The 21922-nt window shown below is 41.4% G+C and overlaps 1 protein-coding gene across 6 annotated transcripts; it reads right to left on the bottom strand.

Annotated features, from left to right (window-relative positions):
• Positions 1-4485: 4485 nt before the first annotated feature.
• Positions 4486-21019, bottom strand: FOXRED2 (FAD dependent oxidoreductase domain containing 2). Of its 6 annotated transcripts, none has more exons than XM_032221661.1 (9): positions 20572-21019; positions 18321-18891; positions 16802-17053; positions 13974-14240; positions 12414-12580; positions 12054-12219; positions 10637-10878; positions 7838-8008; positions 4486-6345 (listed from the first exon to the last, which is right to left on the bottom strand). In XM_032221661.1, the coding sequence occupies exons 2-9, from the start codon at positions 18845-18847 to the stop codon at positions 6086-6088; spliced, it is 2052 nt and encodes a 683-aa protein (XP_032077552.1). In that variant the 5' UTR covers positions 18848-18891; positions 20572-21019; the 3' UTR covers positions 4486-6085. The 6 variants fall into 6 exon arrangements, with proteins under 6 accessions (XP_032077552.1, XP_032077550.1, XP_032077549.1 ...); XM_032221659.1 differs by having other exon boundaries at positions 18321-19625; XM_032221658.1 differs by having other exon boundaries at positions 18321-19667.
• Between the last annotated feature and the right edge of the window lie 903 nt (positions 21020-21922).

The raw sequence follows: 21922 nt of genomic DNA on the forward strand, positions 1-21922 counted from the left end.
ATAGTAGCAAAATCTGACCTTTGGGGAAAAAAGTCTTGCATAACCATACAGCTCAAACCTTGCATAAAAAACCATACTAACATCCAGTCTTAACTCCCAAAGCAAATGCATATTCATATTAATCTGAATATCAGCCATGCAAAATATAATTCCATTGCATATTCATGCTTGAGCTGCAGTGGATTATGTCCCATTCAGGTTATCTGTACTGATCATGCATATTTAGAAAATAGCAACAATATCTGGACAACAAGAACAGGCAAAAATGAAGATAGATATAATATGGTAGAAAATGGAGGTAGCTTGGTATGAATCATTAATGTCATTAATTCATGGTTATACTAGTTTCTGGCTTAGTAATGGAGCTAGTTCCTTCTCCAATACTGATTATATAATAGCAGTGATGGGAAAATTGGACTAGTATTCATATCGTTATGAACAGCTATTTCCCATTTCCCAGTATGCAGTGGAGTACCTGAAAGCTGTTTTAGGCCCAGTACTCGTCAACATCATCAATGATCTGGATGACGGGATAAATGGGGAACTCATCAAATTTGCAGATGACACCAAGATGGCAGGAATAGCCAACACTCCAGAAGATAGGCTTAAGATACAGAAGGATATTGACAAACAAACATAGGGTACTATCTAACAAAACGAAATTCAATGGTGAAAAAAGCAAGGTTCTACATTTAGGCAAGAAAAACCAAATGTACAGGTACAGTGTAGGTGGTACCTTGCTCAACAGTAGTAACTGTGAGAGGGATCTTGGAGTCCTAGTAGACAACCATTTAAATATGAGCCAGCAACATGCAGCAGCTGCCAAAAAGGCCAACACAGTTCTAGGCTGCATAAACAGGGATAGAATCAAGATCATGTGAAGTGTTAATACCACTTTATAATGCCTTGGTAAGGCCACACTTGGAATACTGCATTCAGTTTTGGTCACCACAATGTAAAAAAGATATGGAGACTCTAGAAAGAGTGCAGAGAAGAGCAACAAAGATGATTAGGGGACTGGAGGCTAAAATATATGAGGAACGGTTGCAGGAACTAGGTATGTCTAGTTTAATGAAAAGAAGGACTAGGGGAGACATGACAGCAGTGTTCCAATATCTCAGGGGTTGCCACAAAGAAGTGGGAGTCAAACTATTCTCCAAAGCACCTGAGGGCGGAACAAGAAGCAATGGGTGGAAACTAATCAAGGAGAGAAGCAACTTAGAACTGAGGAGAAATTTCCTGACAGTTAGAACAATTAATCAGTGGAACAGCTTTCCTCCAGAGTTGTGAATGACCCAACACTGGAAGTCTTTTAAGAAGATGTTGGATAGCCATTTGTCTGAAATGGTATAGGATTTCCTGCCTAGGCTGGGGGTTGGACTAGAAGATCTCCAAGGTCCCTTCCCACTTCCCTATTGTATTGTATTGTATTCTCACTTCACTGGAGCAGTTTTTAAACAATATTATTGTTCTCCTGTGCGCTGCTTGGGGAATCCAAGCATGGGTTAACTTTGTCCATTAGCCTAGAAACTGAATTAGGTAATTCTTGACCACGCCTCCTCTGACTGGGATAATTCAGTTTTTTAACTCAGTCCAGCCTTAAAGAGACGCAAAAATTTTCTCTTCTAGGATAATAGACAAATTTTGCTCATTTGACTTGGACTTTTTCTTCTTTTGGGTACTTTTGACTACGGACTGTTGGTGTTTGTGTTTCCTAAATTGCGCTTCCTTGCAACTGTAGCGGCCGCAGGAAGGTTTGCCAGGAGACTTATGTGCCGGAGGTCTGAACGGGTCTAATCAGTAGAGGGTCGGTTTGCCCCTCTCTTTCCTTGATCAGTGGCCATGGTCAGAGTCAGTTCACCGCTCTTGTGTCGGCGCGGAGCCCAACAACCCACTAGTACCGCCTCCCGTTCCCTTTGCTTGCCGCTGAGAAGGCAGCGTGTTCTTGCCTCCAGCGGGCACAGGTGCAATTCTTAGGCGTGGGTCACCGTTTTCCAGCGCTTTGAGAGCCTTGCCGCTGCAGCGCAATTTTGGGGTGATTCAGCTGTGCCATTTCGGCTGCTGCCGTTCCGCCCCCCCCTCTGGGTGGGGAAAGACGGCAGCCATCTTTTTGGATGCACTTTTGAATTTCGCACCGACGCAGGTGCTGGCGCTGACTAATTGAGCCGATAGTGCCTTCGCACCAAATCAAGTAGGAAGTGGTGGCGCTTGCCTTCCTCGCTCAATTGTGATTGAGGATGGAGTGAGTCATAGTGCTGAAGAGGTCGGTTCGCCGTCATCACTTAGCACCATAACAAGTCAGCTCACCAATTTTCAGAGGTTTGCCCTGGTTTCAGAAGTGAACTTGAGCCTTTCAAATCTCTCCCACTCCCCCGTGATTTATTATGGCCAATCATTCAGTCTCTGGAGGCAGCGATGGATCTCCCAGCTCTTTCCTGCTGCACTCTGAGACCGCTGGGCCCAGCACCAGGGTGGGTAGGGCCACCATTAGGGCCTCTAAACATAAATCACGCCAACCATCTGCAGCCTTGGATAGAGCTGCCAAGCGCGAGAAGGCCAAGTTATCAACCTCAGTTCCTGAGCCTACCACTAGGTCCCCTCCTACATTAGTGGCTGAGCACCACTCCCCTCTTCCCTCGATTCCTCCAGCGGGAATCCAGGGCTGGTCCCCCGTCTTCCCACACCACTGGGGAGGGGTGCAGACAAAGGGGATTTGGGGCCCCAATCTACCCCAGTAGACCAAACAGAGTGGCAATTCCATCAGACTCTATTCCAGGAACTGGCTCACCGCTTCGGCCGGCCCCAGGTGGATCTCTTTGCTCAACCATACATTGCACACCTGTCGAAGTTCTTCACCAGATATTATGTTCCGGAAGCGGAAGGCATCGACGCCCTTCGCAGCCCCTGGCCAGAAAGTCTTTTATACGCCTTCCCACCTCTCCCACTCATACCACTGGTCATCCAGAATATTCTGCTGGAGCAGGCGGAAGTTCTCCTGGTCGCGCCAATGTGGCATAGACGCCCTTGGTATGCCTGGTCCATCTTTTAATTTCCCAACCGTGGAAAATACCAGACGCCTGGATAATGCTCTTGCAAAGGGTTCTCATCCACCCGAACCCTCAGCTGTTACAATTAGCCATGTGGCAGGTGAGCAGGTATCCTGATGCATCAGCACTTCTCTGACAAGGTCATCGCCATGATCCAAGCTGCTTGTTGTTTCAGGCGGTGCCAGACAGTATCTGGAGACCCTCTTAAGTCTTCCATCCCACAGGTTCTAGACTTTTTACAATCGGGTTTGGACAAAGGGCTAACGCCCAGCACCTTACGTAGACAGATTGCGGCATTATCGATGGTGGTGGGAGGTGCCCAGGACCATTCCCTCGCTCGCCATCCAAGGATCCGGTCCTTCTTAAAGGGCGCATCTAACCTCAAACCAACGGTAGTCTACTGTTACCCTACATGGGATTTACCCCAGTACTTAGAGCTCTCACGGCTGAGCCTTTCGAGCCCATTTGTATCATCAGTCTTAGATTGTTGACCCCCCCCCAAACCATCTTTTTAGTGGCAATTACATCTGCTAGAAGTGTCTCGGAACTGGCGGCACTTTCAGTATGGGAGGATCTCTGTATATTCTATCAAGACAGAGTCATATTGCGATTGGACCCGGCATTCCTGCCAAAAGTTAACTCCTTGTTCCACAGGGTGCAAAACTCATCCTTCCAGACTTTTGCCCCAATCCGTCACACTCTCAGGAACGGAAGTGGCACCATCACAATGTTCGCAGGGTGCTCCGTTGCTATGTGACGCGCATGGCATCATTCAGATCAGAGGCACTCTTCGTGTCTTTCCAGCCGGCATCCATGGGACAGAAGGTGTCCTCAAACACAATTGGACGTTGGTTGAAAGTGTGCATTGCCCTCGCATACGAATCCCAATCTCAACCGGCATCCAGGTGCATCACTCCTCATTCCACCAAGAGTGTGGCCACCATGGCAGCATGGGCAACGCAGGCCTCGGTGGAGGGCATATGTAGGGCAGCAACCTGGTCATCACTGTCGCGTCTTACAGAGGATTATAGCATCATCCACGGCCCCTAACCAGCCTCCGTCCCATCCTTGAAACTCATTGCTTTAGCATGTTCCATGCTTGGATTCCCCAAGCAGCGCACAGGAAAACGACTGTTGACTTACCTGAACGGTCCTTCTATGTGTGCTGCGAGGGGAATCCAAACCCACCCTTGGCTTCGGCTGGTCCGGGCACTGGCACTGTCTCCGTCTCACACATACTCATTGTGTTACTAACCTACTTACCTTCTCGTCTTCTGATTCATTTGCCTATCTTGGATCGGCTGAGCCTTCGTACAAAACTGAACTATCCCAGTCAGAGGAGGCTTGGTCAACAATTACATAACTCAATCTCTAGGCTAATGGACAGTTAACCCATGCTTAGATTCCCCTTGCAGCGCACACAGAAGGACCGTTCAGGTAAGTCAATGGTCATTCTTTAAAGATATACAGAGAAATAAATCAAGATAAAAACAACACAAAATTAATAGATTCCCTGGCATCTTTGCAAAAATTAATAAAGAATATAAAGCTTTAAATTGCTTGTTGGTAAGTAAGAAATTTAAATTTTCCTATATTACACAGTTGTATGATCTTCATATAAGTTAATGTGACCAAACCAAAAACATACAGTGTAAGCAGTGGTGGGTTCCGGATCCTGCCGCAACCAGAACGGTTGCAACAGGCCCAGCGTCCTCCACATGAATATGTGCGGTGTGCACACATACATCTTACCTTCCAGTGACACCTCTGCAATGCTCCAGCTGCTCGATGGAGCATCGTGCAGATGCTGTAGGCAACCATGTGTGTGCGTGGAAGCGTAGAAGGCTTTAAAGGACAGGTAAGGAGCACGGGCAGGAGGGCACTCTGGAGTACTGCTCCGGAACAGCACCCGGTGCTCCGGTACGCCCATACTAGGGTGTACCGCCTGCAATCCACTACTGAGTGTAAGTGATACCAAGTATCTTTTTGGACTTGTATAAATATTAATAATTTGTGTTCAGGAATACCACTGGCGCATATCCAACCTGGTATTATCTATCCTCTAATTTTATACCTCCAAACACATTGAAATGTATTACTCATCTCTAACAAACAAATTGCAGAACTATCCCAAAACTTTGGTCCTTCTTGTTTAATTTGGTAAAGTTAGTGTAGCCTTCCTCAACCAGATAGCTCTGACTTGTTGGATTTTTTCTTCCCTAATTTTTTAAACATGACAGTGTCTGGCTGTGAATTTTGGGAAATGTAGTTAATGAATAAGGAGGGCATCATATTGAGTCAGTGTGTGCCAGGAATCAAAGCAAAGTGTCAGCTTGATAATGGGAACCTAACACAAATATTTCTTATGTGCTCTGCTGAGACAGAGAAGAAAATGTATGAATGTCATTCATTCTATCTATCAAACAGAAGATATAAATAAGAAATGAGCTTGAGTTATTTCCAGTTTGCTACACACAACTCAACTGAAGTCATAGTAATCAATACATTGGAGGTAAAGGTGCAAAAAAGTGCAGACCTCTTAACCTATTTTTACTTTAAACAATATGAAAAATATATAAAATAGGAAACACTTTACTAAACTAAACTAAGTGGGGCATAGTGCAAACAGAAGTGATACTCTGTTAACATGCAAGAACATTCTCTCTTGAAATAAGCAGGTTGTCATTCAATAATGCCAGTTCTACCAAATTCACTAATGACTATAATAACAGTGCATCTTGAAAACCTGGTATAAAAGTAACCAGGCTCAGCTATTCATTCTTAATGGCCTAGAGACATCACTCTTCTCAAATGCATAAGATTTCCCACATTAAAGTCTCATCTGTTCAATCCCATCCAGGAAAGTAAACATTCATGTTCATAAAGATCTGCAAATTTATGCAAGAACATGGTATGGATGAGATGTGGTCCTCATCTAGGACTGGTTAGGAATACTGGATGCTGGAGCTCCTCTGCAGATCTTTTGCCATGGTATTGTGGTTGTAACGCTTGTGAATTTTGAAATAGTTGGGTAGAAGCTAAAGTTCATCCTTGGTGCTTGTAAGATGATGAAGCTGATGACTGGATATCTTTGTACTTTTCAGCAGTTGGTTGTGGGATTGCATAGTGCCACTCTCTTGTTCATCTTGAGACTTTATACTTGCATGTTCAATCAGCTCTGCTGCTACTCTGTGATGCTGAAGCTTTTCACTTCCAACAAGCCCTTGCTTTTTCATGTAGCCTTGTTGGCAGAAGAGAGGCAGCCTCAAATGTGTGAAGGCAAACAGAAAACAGGACTCTGTACAAACAGAGGGAAAAAGTGATCTTGCTTTATAGATTATTATATCCAAGCATTGAAACAGAATAGTAGTAAACACTAATAGTAGTAAACACTAATAGCATTTTCACCCTCCAAATAGACTATGGTTCTTAGTTTGTAATTGATTTCCTAACTCTAGCAAATATTCCTACAATATGTGAATCAGCAACAACCTGAGTTCATTTAAGCCTCTTTTATAAGGAAATATTGTTAGAGGCTAACCAATTCTGAGATATAATAATATACCATACTAGAAAAAAGAATTAAACAATGGATTGAGAAAAGTCTTCTGCTATAGCCTATTTAGCAGGTTTTTTCAAAAGATTCAGAAGTTCGGCTTAAAAAATCAGTAACACTTTACTAATCCTTAAGATTGTGAAGTATATGTTCAATGCTCACTGAAATCTCATCATACAAAGGGGGTCTGGGTAAATTTTGTTAAATACTTTGAAAGTAGAATCAAATTTTACATGGTATTTTGAGCCCATACTTCAAAAGGGCCCATTTGGGGAGGAAGTTTAAAGGGTACAATCAGTACCTTAAAACATCTCCAAGGCTTTAAGCGACCAATTAAATCTGCCAAATTGTCTCTAAATGCAAAAAGACCCAATTTTCTAGCTAATTTCATTTTTTAAGAGGTTTCTGGGGACACCCAAAAATGATACTGTTGGCCTACATGAAGCACCCCATAAATTGTACTTTTTGTTCTGATATAAAGACATGGACTTTGTTGTCTTCTAAATAGTTCTCTGACTTGCAGGTAGATTATGCTCACTGTAAATTATAGTAGCTGTATTCATATATTGTAATAGATCTACATCAAACCAAACATATGTAGCTTATTCAATTAGGATAAATTAATAGACAATGTACAGGCAAAATTTAGCTGAACATGTTTGTGCTCTTGTCTCCCCAAGAGTTAAAACTAAGCAAAAACATCTATGTGCTTCCCTGGGCAAAGAGACGTGAAGGTCTTTGCACATTTAGTGTTGAAACTCTGGAGATGGATTTGTGAGTTCACAATCTCCCCATAATAGGTACTATGACTTTCTAGAGTCCTTGACTGAGAAGAGACATGCAAATATCTTTACTAGTATTTATGACACGTCTGAAAAAATCCATTTTGCCTTAGCATGCTAATCCAGAGAATAAAGCTCTTGCCAGGAAATCCATGGAAGTCTAGTACTACAAAGCTCTTAAATCCAGTTTTAATATGCAGTTCTCAATACAAATATTTTAGTTGTAAGTCCAAATTGTCCTTTTTAAATCTTGTGCTCATTTCAGGTGATCATAGATTCACTGGCAAGATCTCTGGTACTATTACCTTCCAAGGACTCCACAAAGATCAAGAGACTTTGATGAGGGATTATGTGTAAATATGGATCTCGGCTGAAAGGAATTTAATGGTTACCTGACCTATCTGCCTGCTTCCATTCCCTATGGATTCATCCCTAACTAGTTCCCAGAATACCTGCGTAGAATCTGCGCAAGTCAGTTTCAAGGCAATTCTCCAGGAAACGTCTCAGTGGGAGGACATGTGCATTTGGTGCAGTCCAGTCAGTCAGGAAATCTTCCACAATGTGATGGATTGCGTCTGGGCGAGGCAAGGGCCAATCTGGTGGGCAAAGTCTCATTTCACGTTCTATTGGGAAGAGAGAGCGAGAGCATGCAAAGTAAAAGGCACGCAAAGTTAAAAATTGGGCAAAAAGCTAATTTGGGAGACTGGGAGTTTTATTTCCTCTAGAGCAGGGGTAGTCAACCTTTTTATACCTACCGCCCACTTTTGTATCTCTGTTAGTAGTAAAAATTTTCTAACCGTCCACCGGTTCCACAGTAATGGTGATTTTATGAAAACCTAATGAAAATGTTTTTAAATAATGCTATGACATTTTTTAAAAAAGTCAATTAAATTAAAAAAAAGGATAGTGCTTCAATATCGGACAAAACCCCTACCGCCCACCATGAAGCTAGAACGCCCACTAGTGGGCGGTAGGGACCAGGTTGACTACCACTGTTCTAGAGAGTCTTGGATTGCAGAAGTTTGCTTTACAAGTTAGCATTCAAAAAGAAAAGGACAATTAAAGAAAATAACAGAAGAGAATATTTGTAGCTCAGGGCTGAACTATGGAGTCCTTGTTGCTCTCTGAGTTTGGTTGTTTTCATGTACATGTTTCATTTCCTAATTAGGTAACATCATTGGTAATGTTACCTACCATATTTTTCAGAGTATAAGACGCACCTTTTTTCCTCAAAAAAGAGGCTGAAAAATTGGGTGTGTCTTATACACTGAATATAGCATTTTTTGCCTCCTGAAACCCCGCCCCTTTCACCGAAATGGCCACGCACAGCCTGTAGAAGACTTTCAGAGAGCTCTTGGGGGCTGGGGAAGGCAGAAATGAGTGAAAAACAGGCTGTTTTTTTGCTCAATTTTGCCGCCCCCCTCGGAGTACTCTCTAAGCCTCCTAAAGGCTATGCGTGCAATTTTTTGACAAAAAACAAGCCGGTTTTCATGAAAAATGGGCTTCTTTTTTGCTCATTTTTGGGTCCACCCCAGGAATGCTCTGCAAGCCCCCTAAAGGCTATTAATGCCTTTTGGGGGGGTGGGTGGGACCAGTTTTTGTGAAAAATGGGCCGTTTTTGAGAGGTTTGCAGAGTGCAAAAACTTTTTAAAAAAATTTGCCTCTTGAAAACCTTGGTGCATCTTATACTCTTAAAAATACAGTAATTGGGTAATGAAACATCTGCAAGTGAACAACCAAGCTCAGAGTAGCATGGACTCCATAAACAAGTTGTATTTTCCTAATGTGAGGCTGAAGACCTCTTTGCAAGCACGAGAGCCGAGGTGGCACAGTGATTAGGGTGCAGTACTGCAGGCCACTTCAGCTGACTGTTATCTGCAGTTCAGCGGTTCTAATCTCACCGGCTCAAGGTTGACTCAGCCTTCCATCCTTCCGAGGTGGGTGAAATGAGGACCCAGACTGTGGGGGCGATATGCTGACTCTGTAAACCGCTTAGAGAGGGCTGAAAGCCCTATGAAGCGGTATATAAGTCTAACTGCTATTGCTATTGCTATAAGGTTTTGTTTTTTTTTGCCTTTTCAAAGGCAACAGGAAAACTAAAAATGACGGCAGATCATATCACTAGAAAAAACAGTATTTTGGTGCATGTTGAGTATGTTTACCTGCCCCCTCTCCAAGTGGGTTAAAACAGCATCCACATATTATTTAGATTCAATCATTCTTTCAGCCAAATTGTAATTTGTATAATCCATCCAGCTAGGAATAACAATAGCACTTAGACTTATATACCGCTTTACAGCCCTCTCTAAGTGGTTTACAGAGTCAGCATATTGCCCCCAACAATCTGGGTCCTCATTTTACCCATCTTGGAAGGATGGAAGGCTGAGTCAAACGTACCTTATGTATACAGTTGTCATGGTACTCACCAAACCACTTTATAATTGACAGAAGACTATAAACAAGATATATACACATTAAAAACGTGTATAATTCTTTCCAAATAAAATTGCTCATTTACTGCTAGGGATGTAGTTTGAGCAAATATTTTTCCTTATAATTTGATGCTTTTTGCTTTTGCCTTGGAGATTGTGAGGACAAAGTGTATAAGGATAAGGCCTATTCCGTTTACCTGACCCTTACTCCTCTTCACTGACTAAAATGTCTATATCCAATATTTAAAGGATCACATCAGTGCCTCATTATGAGAGGGATATACTCTCCATGTGTTCCCAAGTGCCCCCTTTTTGGGCTGGTAGTGGAATCACTAGTTTTTAAAGAGTAAATGATTGTCTTGAGACATGAAAGACCCTTGGACAAGTCTGGGGCAAAGGAAAATAATAGCTTGTAGGTCTTGAATCGATTTCTTACCAATCAAATGCTGTCCGAAAGAATAAACAGTAACAGCATGAGAAATTTCTTTCCTGAAAACACATTTTATTTATATTGTGTTCTGCACTGGATGACAGGCCAACCACAATCAAAATTAACACGTTAAAAACTATCAACAGTTAAAATATACATAACTCCCCTCCCCCCCCCAAGTGGTCAAAGGTGTCTCTGATCTGGTGCAGCCATTTTTGCTGGGTCTATCACTGCCTCCCTAATGCCTCCTGAATACTAGTTATCCTATCTATCTAAACCAACTCCGGCACTATCCAAACCATACTAAAATATATCCAACTTTCTGACACTTTTAACATTATTTGAAACACTATCGTTAGTGGAGAAGGAATAAAAAATACATTGCTTACCAGTGGGAAGTTGCTTATAATAATAAATTACAGGATGCAGGAAGTTAGACTGCCAAGCGTGCTCTGGTTCTCCTACTGCACGGTTATAGTAGAAGACATCCTTGTCAGGGCCAGAGAAGTTCTTTCCATACTCCATCACAATGACAAAAAGTCCATCCTGCACCTTTCTTCCTGTGCGCCACTCCAGATCTTGTAGGACTCCAACTGGATACTCCTCCAGGTATTCAAATTTTGTAGCATTCCTAGGACCAATCAAAACAAATCCATTGCAAATACAACAAGGCAAATTGGCTAATACTGGTGTGCTCAGTTTAACTAACTGCAAATATTTTTTTAAAAAATGGGATTGCATTTTTTACCATAACTAATTTAGCATTTGGAATTAATTTTAAATTCTGCTTTACTCCATGATTATCAACCATTAGCTATGGTGGTACCCTTAGCTAAACGCTGTACTCCCAAGAGATCTGACTACTGTCAATTGTATCTTCACGACCTAAGGATTAGAGTATTGTAATATATATTATGAGGAATAGTTTGTAACGTACAGAAAAACCTTGATTATACTCTTGCTTGAATTATCTTTAGTTCACTCCCTTAATTTTGAATTTGGCTGAGCAAAAATGTGTGACTAGAAAGAATCTCACTATAGAAACAGACCTTTGCACTGATACATTCTTCTCAAAGGAATAGTTTTAGAGCAATCCTCTTTAGAATTAAGGAATGTTAATAATAAAAGAATCAAAGTAACATGGTTAACAACTAAAATTAAAGACCGTACTAAATACTAAATATAGTAATATACCAAATATAGTAAGGATTGGTGCTTTGGATCAATCATTTAATTCTCCAATCTACCTTACAGGATTGTTATGGGTAGAATCTATTATTGGGGGAATAGAAAACTACTTGTATGGATTTCTTTTTTCTGCTACGCGGGTCTTGTGCCTCTCAGGATCTGCTTTCCAGATCTCCTTTTACAGCAGAGGTCCCCAACCCCTGGGCCATAGCTCCCTACTGGGCTGTGGGGCCTATTTGGAACTGAGCTATGTGAGAGGTAGGCCAGTGCGCACATGCGTGAGTTCTATTCACATGAACTGCGGGCTGGGTGCACGCAGCTCCACTCATGCAAGTGGCAGGCCAATGTGCGTGCATATATGTAGCTCCATTGCTCACGCGGCCTGGTTCCCCTCCCGCTCCGCTCAGCGGGGCCACCAAGCCACAAAGGTTGGTGACTGCTGCTTTAGAGCAAGCTTGGAGGACTCATAGTATCATGAAAGTAGCGGAAAAGGGAAAGGAAGAAAAGAATGAGTTCCCTTCTTGGTTATGCTTGGCAGAAGTTCTACAGATAGGAATTAACCAATTCCATTCACTGATTCTAAAGGAGAAAACCCCCTGAGTATCATTACTCACTCACTCTTTCAGCAAAATGATGTCTGCCAACACGCTAAACATCTGATAGAGCCCAGATGCCTCATTCACCCGCTTGACAATAGCATTTGTTAACTGCACTACAGGATAGTTGGAGGCTGGCCAGGGCACTTTGTGGTGACGGACTTCTAGTAAGCGATGAACTGCACGGGCTGCATAATGGGGGAAGAACAAAACAGGCAGATATTATCATTTAATATTACATGCTAAGAGAACTGCCCTAATAATAAGACTACTGAAATATGCAACAAGTAAGTTTTGGGTTGCAGATATGGGCCTCAAATGCCAGAACATCATCACTGCTGAGCTTGTTCACATTCACTTTCTCCCCATGTCCAAAACTCACCGGTGTATCGGAAGCCATGAATAAAACCACCAGCAGATTTCCTAAAATCCACCGAGTGGCTTGCAGTTCCGAGAAGAAAGAGACCGCGAGTAGCTTTGGCTTCATAGCTGGCCTTGATCAAAGGATACTTCTTCTTACTGCCTTTGCCATGCATCAAACCAACAGACCTGGGGGTGGGGTTGGAGAAAGAAACGCATGGAGAATAGTCTGGCTGACTACACAGATTTTAATAAAAGGGGCAGTGTATGAGCTTTGATCTTGAGACTATATACATGTTAAAAGGCTCAGGAAATATCCCTTTCCCAACAAAACTTTTCCTCGGCATAAGGCAATTATCTTAAAGTATGTTTAAGACAATATCAACAGTGTTACTTTGGGCATCCTTATGCCTGAGCTCAGGGGTGAAATCAACTTACCTTCGCTACTGGTTCGCAAATGTGAGCATGCGCCACCTCCCTGCATGCACAGGACTTTCCGCGCATGCACAGAGCATCAAAAACGGGACGTGATGACGTCCCGGTGGGTGGACAGAGCCTCCCGCCACCACCACTACCGGTTCATCCAAACTGGATAGAACAGGCTGAATTGCATCACTGCCTGAGCTGCAGCTTCTTTACAAGTAGTCCTTGACCTATAACCACAATTAGGGCCAAAATCTCAGTCAGTGAGCAAAGTGGTTGTTAAGCGAGATGCCCATGTGACTGCTTCTCTCAATGACTGCAGTGCTGGCACTCCTGGTTATGGTTGTTAAGTGATCTCTTAGGTTGTAAGTAGACTGTATTCCCTGCCAAAATTCACGCAGGATTTTCAGCACCCAAGAAGAGATGCAAGTTCAGCCTGCACGAGGCTCCTAGGACATCCCCCACTTGCCTGAGGCAGCCCCCACTCCTTACTTTACCCTGCTGTCCTGTCACTCAGCTTTCAGCTCCCTCTTATTTCTGGGGGCTGGCTGAAAGAGCTGCCTGCCAAAGGAGGGGCTCTGGAGAGCTACAGTTTAATTTCTTGACAACCAGACATATAAGCATATCCATACATTACTTCCTTGAAATTAAACAGAATTATGATACAATTATATTTAGATAAGTGCACCCTAACTGCAGAGCTACTGACTTTTTAAAAAGAGAGCAAAGCAAGTTTCATATGTGACACAATAGTCTTGTTCTATTTAAATCATTAAAGCAATAATGAAAATCAATTAATTGTTATCTTAGTTTAGACTGAATTAAACAACCAAATGGTGGCATGAAAAAGAAATAGAAGAACATCTTACTGCTCATGGAGTCTCAGAAGGATAAAATACAATGTCATGGTAATAGGCAATAAGCACTTTAGTCAAATCTCCAAACCATTTTACTATGGAACTACATTTGCAAATGTGAAATAGATCATTATAAAGTACTGCAAATATTACATTTAATAAAAGATGGGAAAGCATTTTGCATGACATTTTGTTTGACTCGAGGCTCAGAAAATTCCACCCATGCCACATACCTATCTATACATATCAACCCTCCCAAACAATTTTATTCCTCTGTCACGTTAGAACCAATCCCATCTTACTTGTTGAATATGGAAAAGTCAAACTTCCAACCCAGGCAGCGAATGGCACGGTCATAAGGTGCACGAGTGGCAAAGTTATCTAGTTCATCCTGTGGAAGAGTGACAGATTCTGGGTCACTGCTATTGCTGTTTTCCAAGTAGAACCGAAGGGTGATGTGCAGCTTTCCTTTTCTGTCTTTGATGAGAACTAAGTCTTCTAGATCACCCTCTATAAGTCCATCCAAAGACTTCAACTGGTATGTATCTAAGAGCCCATTGTTAATTGCTCTAAGGAAGAAAGAAAGAAAAAACAATAGGTGGGATGTAAATTTTACATGCCATATTTATAAACATGGCTGCCACTCATTGTAGCAATTCTAGATTAAATATAGAAGCTCTCTGGCTAGGTATGAAGCAACGTCCTGTATTGCTACTATGTTCTACTTTGGTTTTAGTATTTTGATGCAGAAAATACTACTTTTGTTTTATTACAAATTATTATATTTTCTTTTGTAAATATACTAGGAAGAGGATTAACAAATACAAACAGAATAACTTGTGGAACACCAGAAAGAGTAAGTGAGGGAGCAGGCTTTGTTTTATTTATTTTTTATTGGGAGGGTCTAAAATCACTTGTTATAATCAAAAAAATTACTTCCTGAATGTACTCACACTAAAAGGTTGTGAATGGCCATCTTTCTGCAGGGTAGGGGCTAGAGTGAAGATGGGTAGATTCTAGTCTTTCTTTAGAAGCTATCTGGGTGACTTTAAAACCTTCTTTCTCAGTCATAAACATGGAGGTTGAAAAACATAGTCTACCAACCCACATTGGATCAACGTGATAGATTTATGGTCCATAATATTAAATGAAGAGGGCTTCATCATGTAGCAGACTGGTTTGAGATCATCATTATAATCTCAAATCCACAAAATGCCAACTTTATGTCTTAGCGAAATCAAACATATCTCACTTATAGGTCTATACTTGCTCACACCATGCTTCTTTCACAAATATTCCATGTCCTGCTCCTTGAAGACCAAAAATAAAAGGCCCACTCTATAACAAGCAGCAGTGACCAAAATGCTTCTACCTGGTCCTTTAAAAAGTTGCTGACCTATTTACTCTAAGTAGCTAAGAGAGGGACAGGCATAAAAAGGGAGATGGGGCTTGGAATGATTGGGCAGGATTGATATCAAACAAAATTGCTGTATATGGACTGGTTGCTAGAGAAAAAGTGGGCAAAATGGGCTATTGGGCCAGTGGTGGGTTGCCATTTTTTTTACTACTGGTTCGGGCGTGCTCCTGTGCATGTATGACACTTCTGTGCATGCGCAGAAGCATCCAGGTGGAGCCTCCCGTTGCCACTACTACCAGTCGGCCAATCCGGGCCAAACCAGGAGCAACCCACCTGTTTGGCATATGGCAGTCTGAGCTATTAGTCTACATAACACTCTCTACAATTATCTCAGGTTGGCCTGGCTGTTCTTCTGAAATAATGTTACCTTCTACTCAAGCCAGGATAGAGAGGCAGAGTTAATCTCTGTTTACCGGACCAACCAAAAAGATGTGCCTAATTGCAGGGTTTTTTTTCAAAATGGTAGAAAACTCATTATTCCAATGTATCTTGAGAGATAAATTCTGAAAAGCATACTCCTTCCAGAAAATTCCTGATTTCTCTCCTTAACTTTTCCTTCATAATCGTCAAAGGCATAGGAATCAGTTTTTTTTTATATGATGCAAACCAAAAAGCACACTTAATTTAGAAAATGTAGTTATTATTTGAAAGGAAAATAAAGCTGAGTACAACTGAAAGCATATCTTGGACTTCATGAAAGATTTTAATGAACAGAGAATAATAATAAGTAGGATTCTGTTGCTGGAAAAGTTAATAGGAAGAGGAGCTCTAAGTGGGTGTATTATAGACACAACTGGAAGCAATTCCAGCAAGGAAAAAATGCAATGCAGCAGAAGACAATGATATGCCTGTACAAAAGACTTACTAAGATCCAGAAGCAAGAGAAACTACTGTATATGGAGATGGAATGAGGGACAAATTGCTAAAGAATGGCAATTATACAACAGTCCAGATTATAGAAATATTAGAAAGGCTTGAATTTAAAATGAATCAAGCTTGATTTAATAAACCAAACGAAAGCATTGCCTCAAATATGTTTAACTTAAATGGAAAGAAAAGAATTGATATAATGGAAAAGATGGCAAAATATTAGTAAGCTACAATGAAAAAGCAAAACAATTTGATTTCTAATTTGGTTTCTCTATCAAGAGGGTGTGTGTTCCACCAGGCAATTATAAAAAGCACAATAAAGAAGCAGCATTAAGACCAATCAAAACATGATGGGGAATTTACTTTTCTCTTAATTAGTTTAATTATGTGAGGCCAGATTAACTGAAATTTAGGGTAATAAAGATACTTGAAAATACTATAATGCTTTTTGGAAAGAATTTGTCTTGCTAGACTAAATTTATTTTGTGATCTTTCTTAATATGATAGAGAAATACTGTAGACATGTATCACACAATATTTTGGTTTGGCAGAATATTTGGTAGAATGCCTCAGGATATTCTGATTAGGAACCTAATTAAAACAGCGATGCATCACATCACCTTGAAATGAATATACAGCTATTTCAAAATTCTTATTCAAAGTGTGCTAATCAATAGTTTACTGTTAAACTGGAGGAAGAGACCAAGTGGAGGGCAACAAGATTCAAACCTGGGTCCTGAACTCTTCAACATTTTTATTTGGAATTTGGATGAAACACATTTAAAAATATGTATCTTTCATCTCTGAATATATGCAACGGTTCATACGAATATGAAGTCTTACCTCAGATCTCCAACGTAATGAGTAGCCCAAGAAAGACGAACTCGAGATCGGCCTACCATATGCACAAAATTGGTGACACCCAGAATGTTCTCTGCTGTTTCAAAGGCAGAATTTCCCCGACCCAAGATCAATACAGACTGTCCAACAAAATCTTTTGGATTGATTGACACAGATTCGTAACCTTCAACATATTCTGAACCTGGAAAGTTCACTTCGTGAGGAACCCACATACCTGTGGCCACCAAAAGAACACTAAAATAGAGAACAAACATTTTGATTAGGGCCACTTTATATGTCAAAATATCTTTTCTAATACCATTTACACGTTTCACAAAATCACCAATCTCAGCAATAAAGTTGTGCACAAAAAACTGTGATTTGTAAAGAGAGAAATCCAAAACCACCAAAATTAGCTCTCAGGTAGTTTAGAGTGGGGTAGCCATTTTTACTTATCAATTTAGTGGGAGAGAAAAAGCAAAAGATCATAACTATAGAAATTACTAGAAACAGGCTGAAAAGAGCATTTTCATACTGCAGTCTATTTTAATGAAGTAAAAATCTATGTTGAGATTACTAAAAGAGTTTGATTAGAAAACAGCTACTATATTTTCCACTGTCTACTTCTAAAAACATTTGATGTGATTATACTGAAAGTTTTGTTACTACAATGACAAACAGGACAAACAAAACCAGAAAGATGCCAAAACAGGCAACACATGATCCCGCATGTTTGAAGCACCTTTAATTAGTAGAAAAGATAAGAGTTCAGTTACAGGTACAAGAAAAGGGAAAAATTTGCTCAGAGGAATTTTGTAAGACTTTACAAAATTATAAACTATACAGAAAAAGGAAATAACCTTTCTCAATTATGTCACCTACTTAACAGATTTATATGCTTCCCTCTCTCAGTAATCATATAAAGTCTCACTATAGACAAGTCGATAACTCTTGATAATCAAATCTACAAAGTGGCACAAAGTGTCCTACTGAGGAACTCAGTGCACAGGATGGACTGAACAGGAGCAAACAGATCTAATTGTCATTTGAAGCTAAGCCATGCAATGCTTCATATACTACAGCAAGGACCTTGAATTATGTCCCACAAGCAATCAGTGCACTATTTCAACATGAGGATAATGTGGAATCTCCTGGATTGCTCACCATGCCTGTTGCTGCATTTCAGACCAGCTAGACTTTCTGGAATATCTTAGAATAAATCAACCAGCTCACATCTCACTGACAGATCTGACACCTCCAGCAGTGTGTCCATATATTCCCAATGGACGTCTGTAGGGAAAGTTATGTTGGTGAGTGAAGGAATGGGGGAGTGTTTAGGTACCCAGCTATATCTGAAAGAGTCTTTCTGAAATATGCACTGGCATCTAAATTATCTTCAGTCCCCAAAAGATGGTTTATGCATGTACGATACTAATAATAAAGAACACCTGTATTTTTACTATGGAAGCATCCATGAAGTATGACATTTTTTATTACCCAGATGAAGTTTTTTCTCTCTTACCTGCATTTGTAATTCTTAGCATTTTGGTCTCTGAGGATGAAGTAATGACCATTCCAAGCCTTGGGATCTTTTTCCAGCATCACAAGTACAATGGATGTGTTATACTGCACATAGAGAGCTAGTTTGGAAGCAAAATCAGCCAGATAATGCACCATAGTATCAGCATCAGGGAAGAAATCCTGAGAGTAGTGTCGAAAAAGCAGTTGGTTATTGTGGCTAAGCAGTGAGTTCCAATCATGACGAAGGTTGAATTCACTGTTTGATTTGCCAGTGTAACGTTTATTGATGCTGATCAATTTTCGATGACGGGGATACAAGGTGAAAAAGTGCCCTGGTGTATTTCTACGTTCAAAGACAACATAATTCCGACCTGCATGTTGAAGGAAATAGGCCATTTGCAAGCCTGAAGGGCCAGCCCCAATAATACAATAGTCATGGTAGAGAAAGTCATTAGACCAGGAAGAGGCTACAGACAAGGCAAATATAAGTAGAAGTTCTTGCACACACTTCAGAAACGATAGCACCATGTTGCTGGTAAGGTGGCTAACTTTGTTCAAGGCACTTTGGAGAACTGACAAGGCAAGAAAAAGAAACAAACATTCACTGAGATTTTTCACACATAACATTAGACCATGGTTTACTTATATACAGGTTACAGAATATTTATTCAGTGCATATACTGATTTTCTACTTGCCTAGCTGGATTCTTGTGCAACAGTAAGCAATGTACCATGGCTGCCAAATTAGAAGGAACAATTTAGCAAGTTGTGCCAACCCAAACAAACCACATTATGGCTTAGTGCTATGTGTGAATCCAGACAGTGTCTATTCCCTCCCCATCCCTCAATCTCTGACGTTTAACCACAAAGTCTTACTCAATTTCATTCCAAGACAGTGGAAAAGGATAACAGTCTTGAAGACTGTATTGTCTTCAAGATCATTGCCTAACTGGAATACAAGACAAAACTGGATTGCTCTGGGCCATTGTGGCAAGCTCACATATGGTCTGTGCAGCCATTCCTCAGGTTCCTGTAAACACATCTCCTATAACAGTAGATTGTTGGGAGGATAAACACACAAGGGAGTTATCCATGTCAGCATTGAGATAGAAACAAACAATTCAGGCAAAAACAGTATGAATAGCAATCCCTTTAACAGAAATCAGCAAGTTAATACAAATGACTATTAACATTCCAGATTGCTCATATAAAGTCAGATTACTGGCCTGAACTAAATTTTACCTACTTGCACACTCTAGCAGCTCTCCAAAGTTCTTTGACAAAAACCATTATTCACTGGCAGCATCTTGACGAGACAATGGGTAGAATAGTGTCAATCACCCTTGAACTTTGTGAAAAAAGAGGACATTATTAACTACAGAAAAGGCTGCCCAGCCACCCTGATGTCTGAATCCAACCTTTGATTACATCGGAACCTTACTGAACTTCATTTTATTCCTATAAATGCTCAAGCATGAATAGAACAAAAATTAACAATATAAACTTAGTACAAGCATAACAAGTGACAAAAATTTTACTGTCTTAATCAAGGAATTTCTAGAAAAGGTTTGGATTCAATTATTTAGTCAGGAAAAAATGGCTTTTCTGGAAAAAAAATCCTCTCCATTTTCATTATGTAGTCAATAAGAAACAGAAGCAATTTTTTTAATTTGGTAGTGGTGGATGAGGGGCAGCAACTTTTTATTTAGTATTCCTATGCTAATCATATCATCAGAGGAAAAACATCCATATATAAGACCAAGTAATATCTTTGTTAAAAGCTGGAGCACAAATTAACTCCTGGTTAATATTTGCACACACCACCTTGTTAGTATTTTGTCAACAAAATGGAAATGGGTGGTCTTGTCTTCTTCCAAGACAGGTTTTTTTTTTTTTTAAAGTTTGAGGTTTTGGCTCTGGGATTTCCTGCAGATCTCCCTTTCAAGTCCTAAGCAGGCTGTTTAATTTTTTTCCAAGATTAGCCAAGTGCTGCCACCTGCTGTGATAATTTCTTTACTAGGACTAACCCAAAACATGTAGAAGCCTTCAAGTTCTCTCTAGAACTCTTCGGGGAGGTTTTGATGAATAGAAAACCCTGTATATCCATCATTTAGCTTGGCCTAATTACAGCATTACCCAGCTAATGAGTTCGAATTATTTTCCCCATAGACCAACAGCTTCTCAGAAAAAGAGACGCTGGGCGTGTGAAGAAAAGGCAGTGAGATGCGATTCCAGCAATTAACTGAACCTACCTCGACCTGGTGTCTTCCAACAGCCTTATGGAAATCGTTGTTTTAACATGTTTGCAAGCCATCTAGGAGGGAGGGAGGGGGTGAAAAGGAGCCCAAGCAATGCCTGATCAACCCAACACGTGCAAGCCCCTCGGATTCCGACAGCGTAGAAACAACGCCGCGCGTCTTGTGGACCTCAGCTGCGAACCGTCACAGCACTCAAAAGGAAAGAGGACGCGACCGGCAGCCCGCGAGATGTGCGGACATGACTGAGGTTTCCGTTGGCAGCGGAGCCGCTGTTTAAGGCTCAGACACTAGTGGATACATGCAGCAAGGGGCGTCAGGCCAGCGTCGTTGAGGCCACGGACCTCCGGATCCTCCAAGGCAGAGGCAGCACCCGGGGCTCCAGCAGCTCGCTTTGCGCGCCTCCTAAGCGGAGCAGCTCAGCCACAGCCTCCAGGGAGCGCGAGTCCACATCACGTGACGCCCGTGATCCCAGCAGACGCCAGGCCCTCCTCTGCCTCATTGGAGTCTTACCCACCCCGCTCCCGGCCCTCCGTCATGTGGTCCCGCGGAAATGGCGAGCTTCGTTCTGTTTCAAAGAAGCAGGCGCCAAAATGTCCGTCTCTCAGAGTCCAAGGGGCGTAGGATCGTGGAAAGCTTCCTTCTAGAATGCAAGTCACAAAATGCAGGATGAAATACGAAAAGGTGTGAATTTAACACGCGTGGGTCAAGGGATTAGATGCGGATAGAGGAAATTAGGAGGTAAATACAGTAGCACCCACCCTTAAAAATCCTGAGCAAAACGTCATCCAAAAAACTATTCGCCCGCCTGGGTTGTTTGCGAAGTAACTTAACTGCAAATTAGCCGTCTGCAAATTGTGGGTCTGAAGCAGGAGTGACATTCAGCAGGTTCTGGAGAACCAGTAGCAGAAACTTTGAGTAGTTCGGAGAACCAGCAAATACCACCTCTGGCTGCCCCCCCCCCCCGTGGGGTGGGAATGGAGATTTTGCAACATCTTCCCTTGGAGTGAGAAGGGAATGGGGATATTGTACTCTCCTTCCTTTGCCATGCCCACCAAGCTACACCCACAGAACCAGTAGTAAAGAAATTTGAATTTTACCACTGGTCTGAAGCCTTGGTTTGTCTTATAATTTGGCCCGTGACCTATTTTCGGTATGAAACACTCAAGGCGAGGAATTTAAGGGCCACCGTTGAGGGCAGACGGATCGCAGGTTTGCCGAATCTAACCTGAATTTTGTTTTGTTACTATCTCCCCCGTTTACCGGTGATACACATGGTTAAATTGGGTTGAAAGAATAGATGAGCACGTATTCAGACCAGAAATTGAATAGTATGAGGAAAGTGTTT

This window comes from Thamnophis elegans, chromosome 7 (assembly GCF_009769535.1).
Source record: "Thamnophis elegans isolate rThaEle1 chromosome 7, rThaEle1.pri, whole genome shotgun sequence".
In the NCBI taxonomy this organism is placed as follows: domain Eukaryota; kingdom Metazoa; phylum Chordata; class Lepidosauria; order Squamata; family Colubridae; genus Thamnophis; species Thamnophis elegans.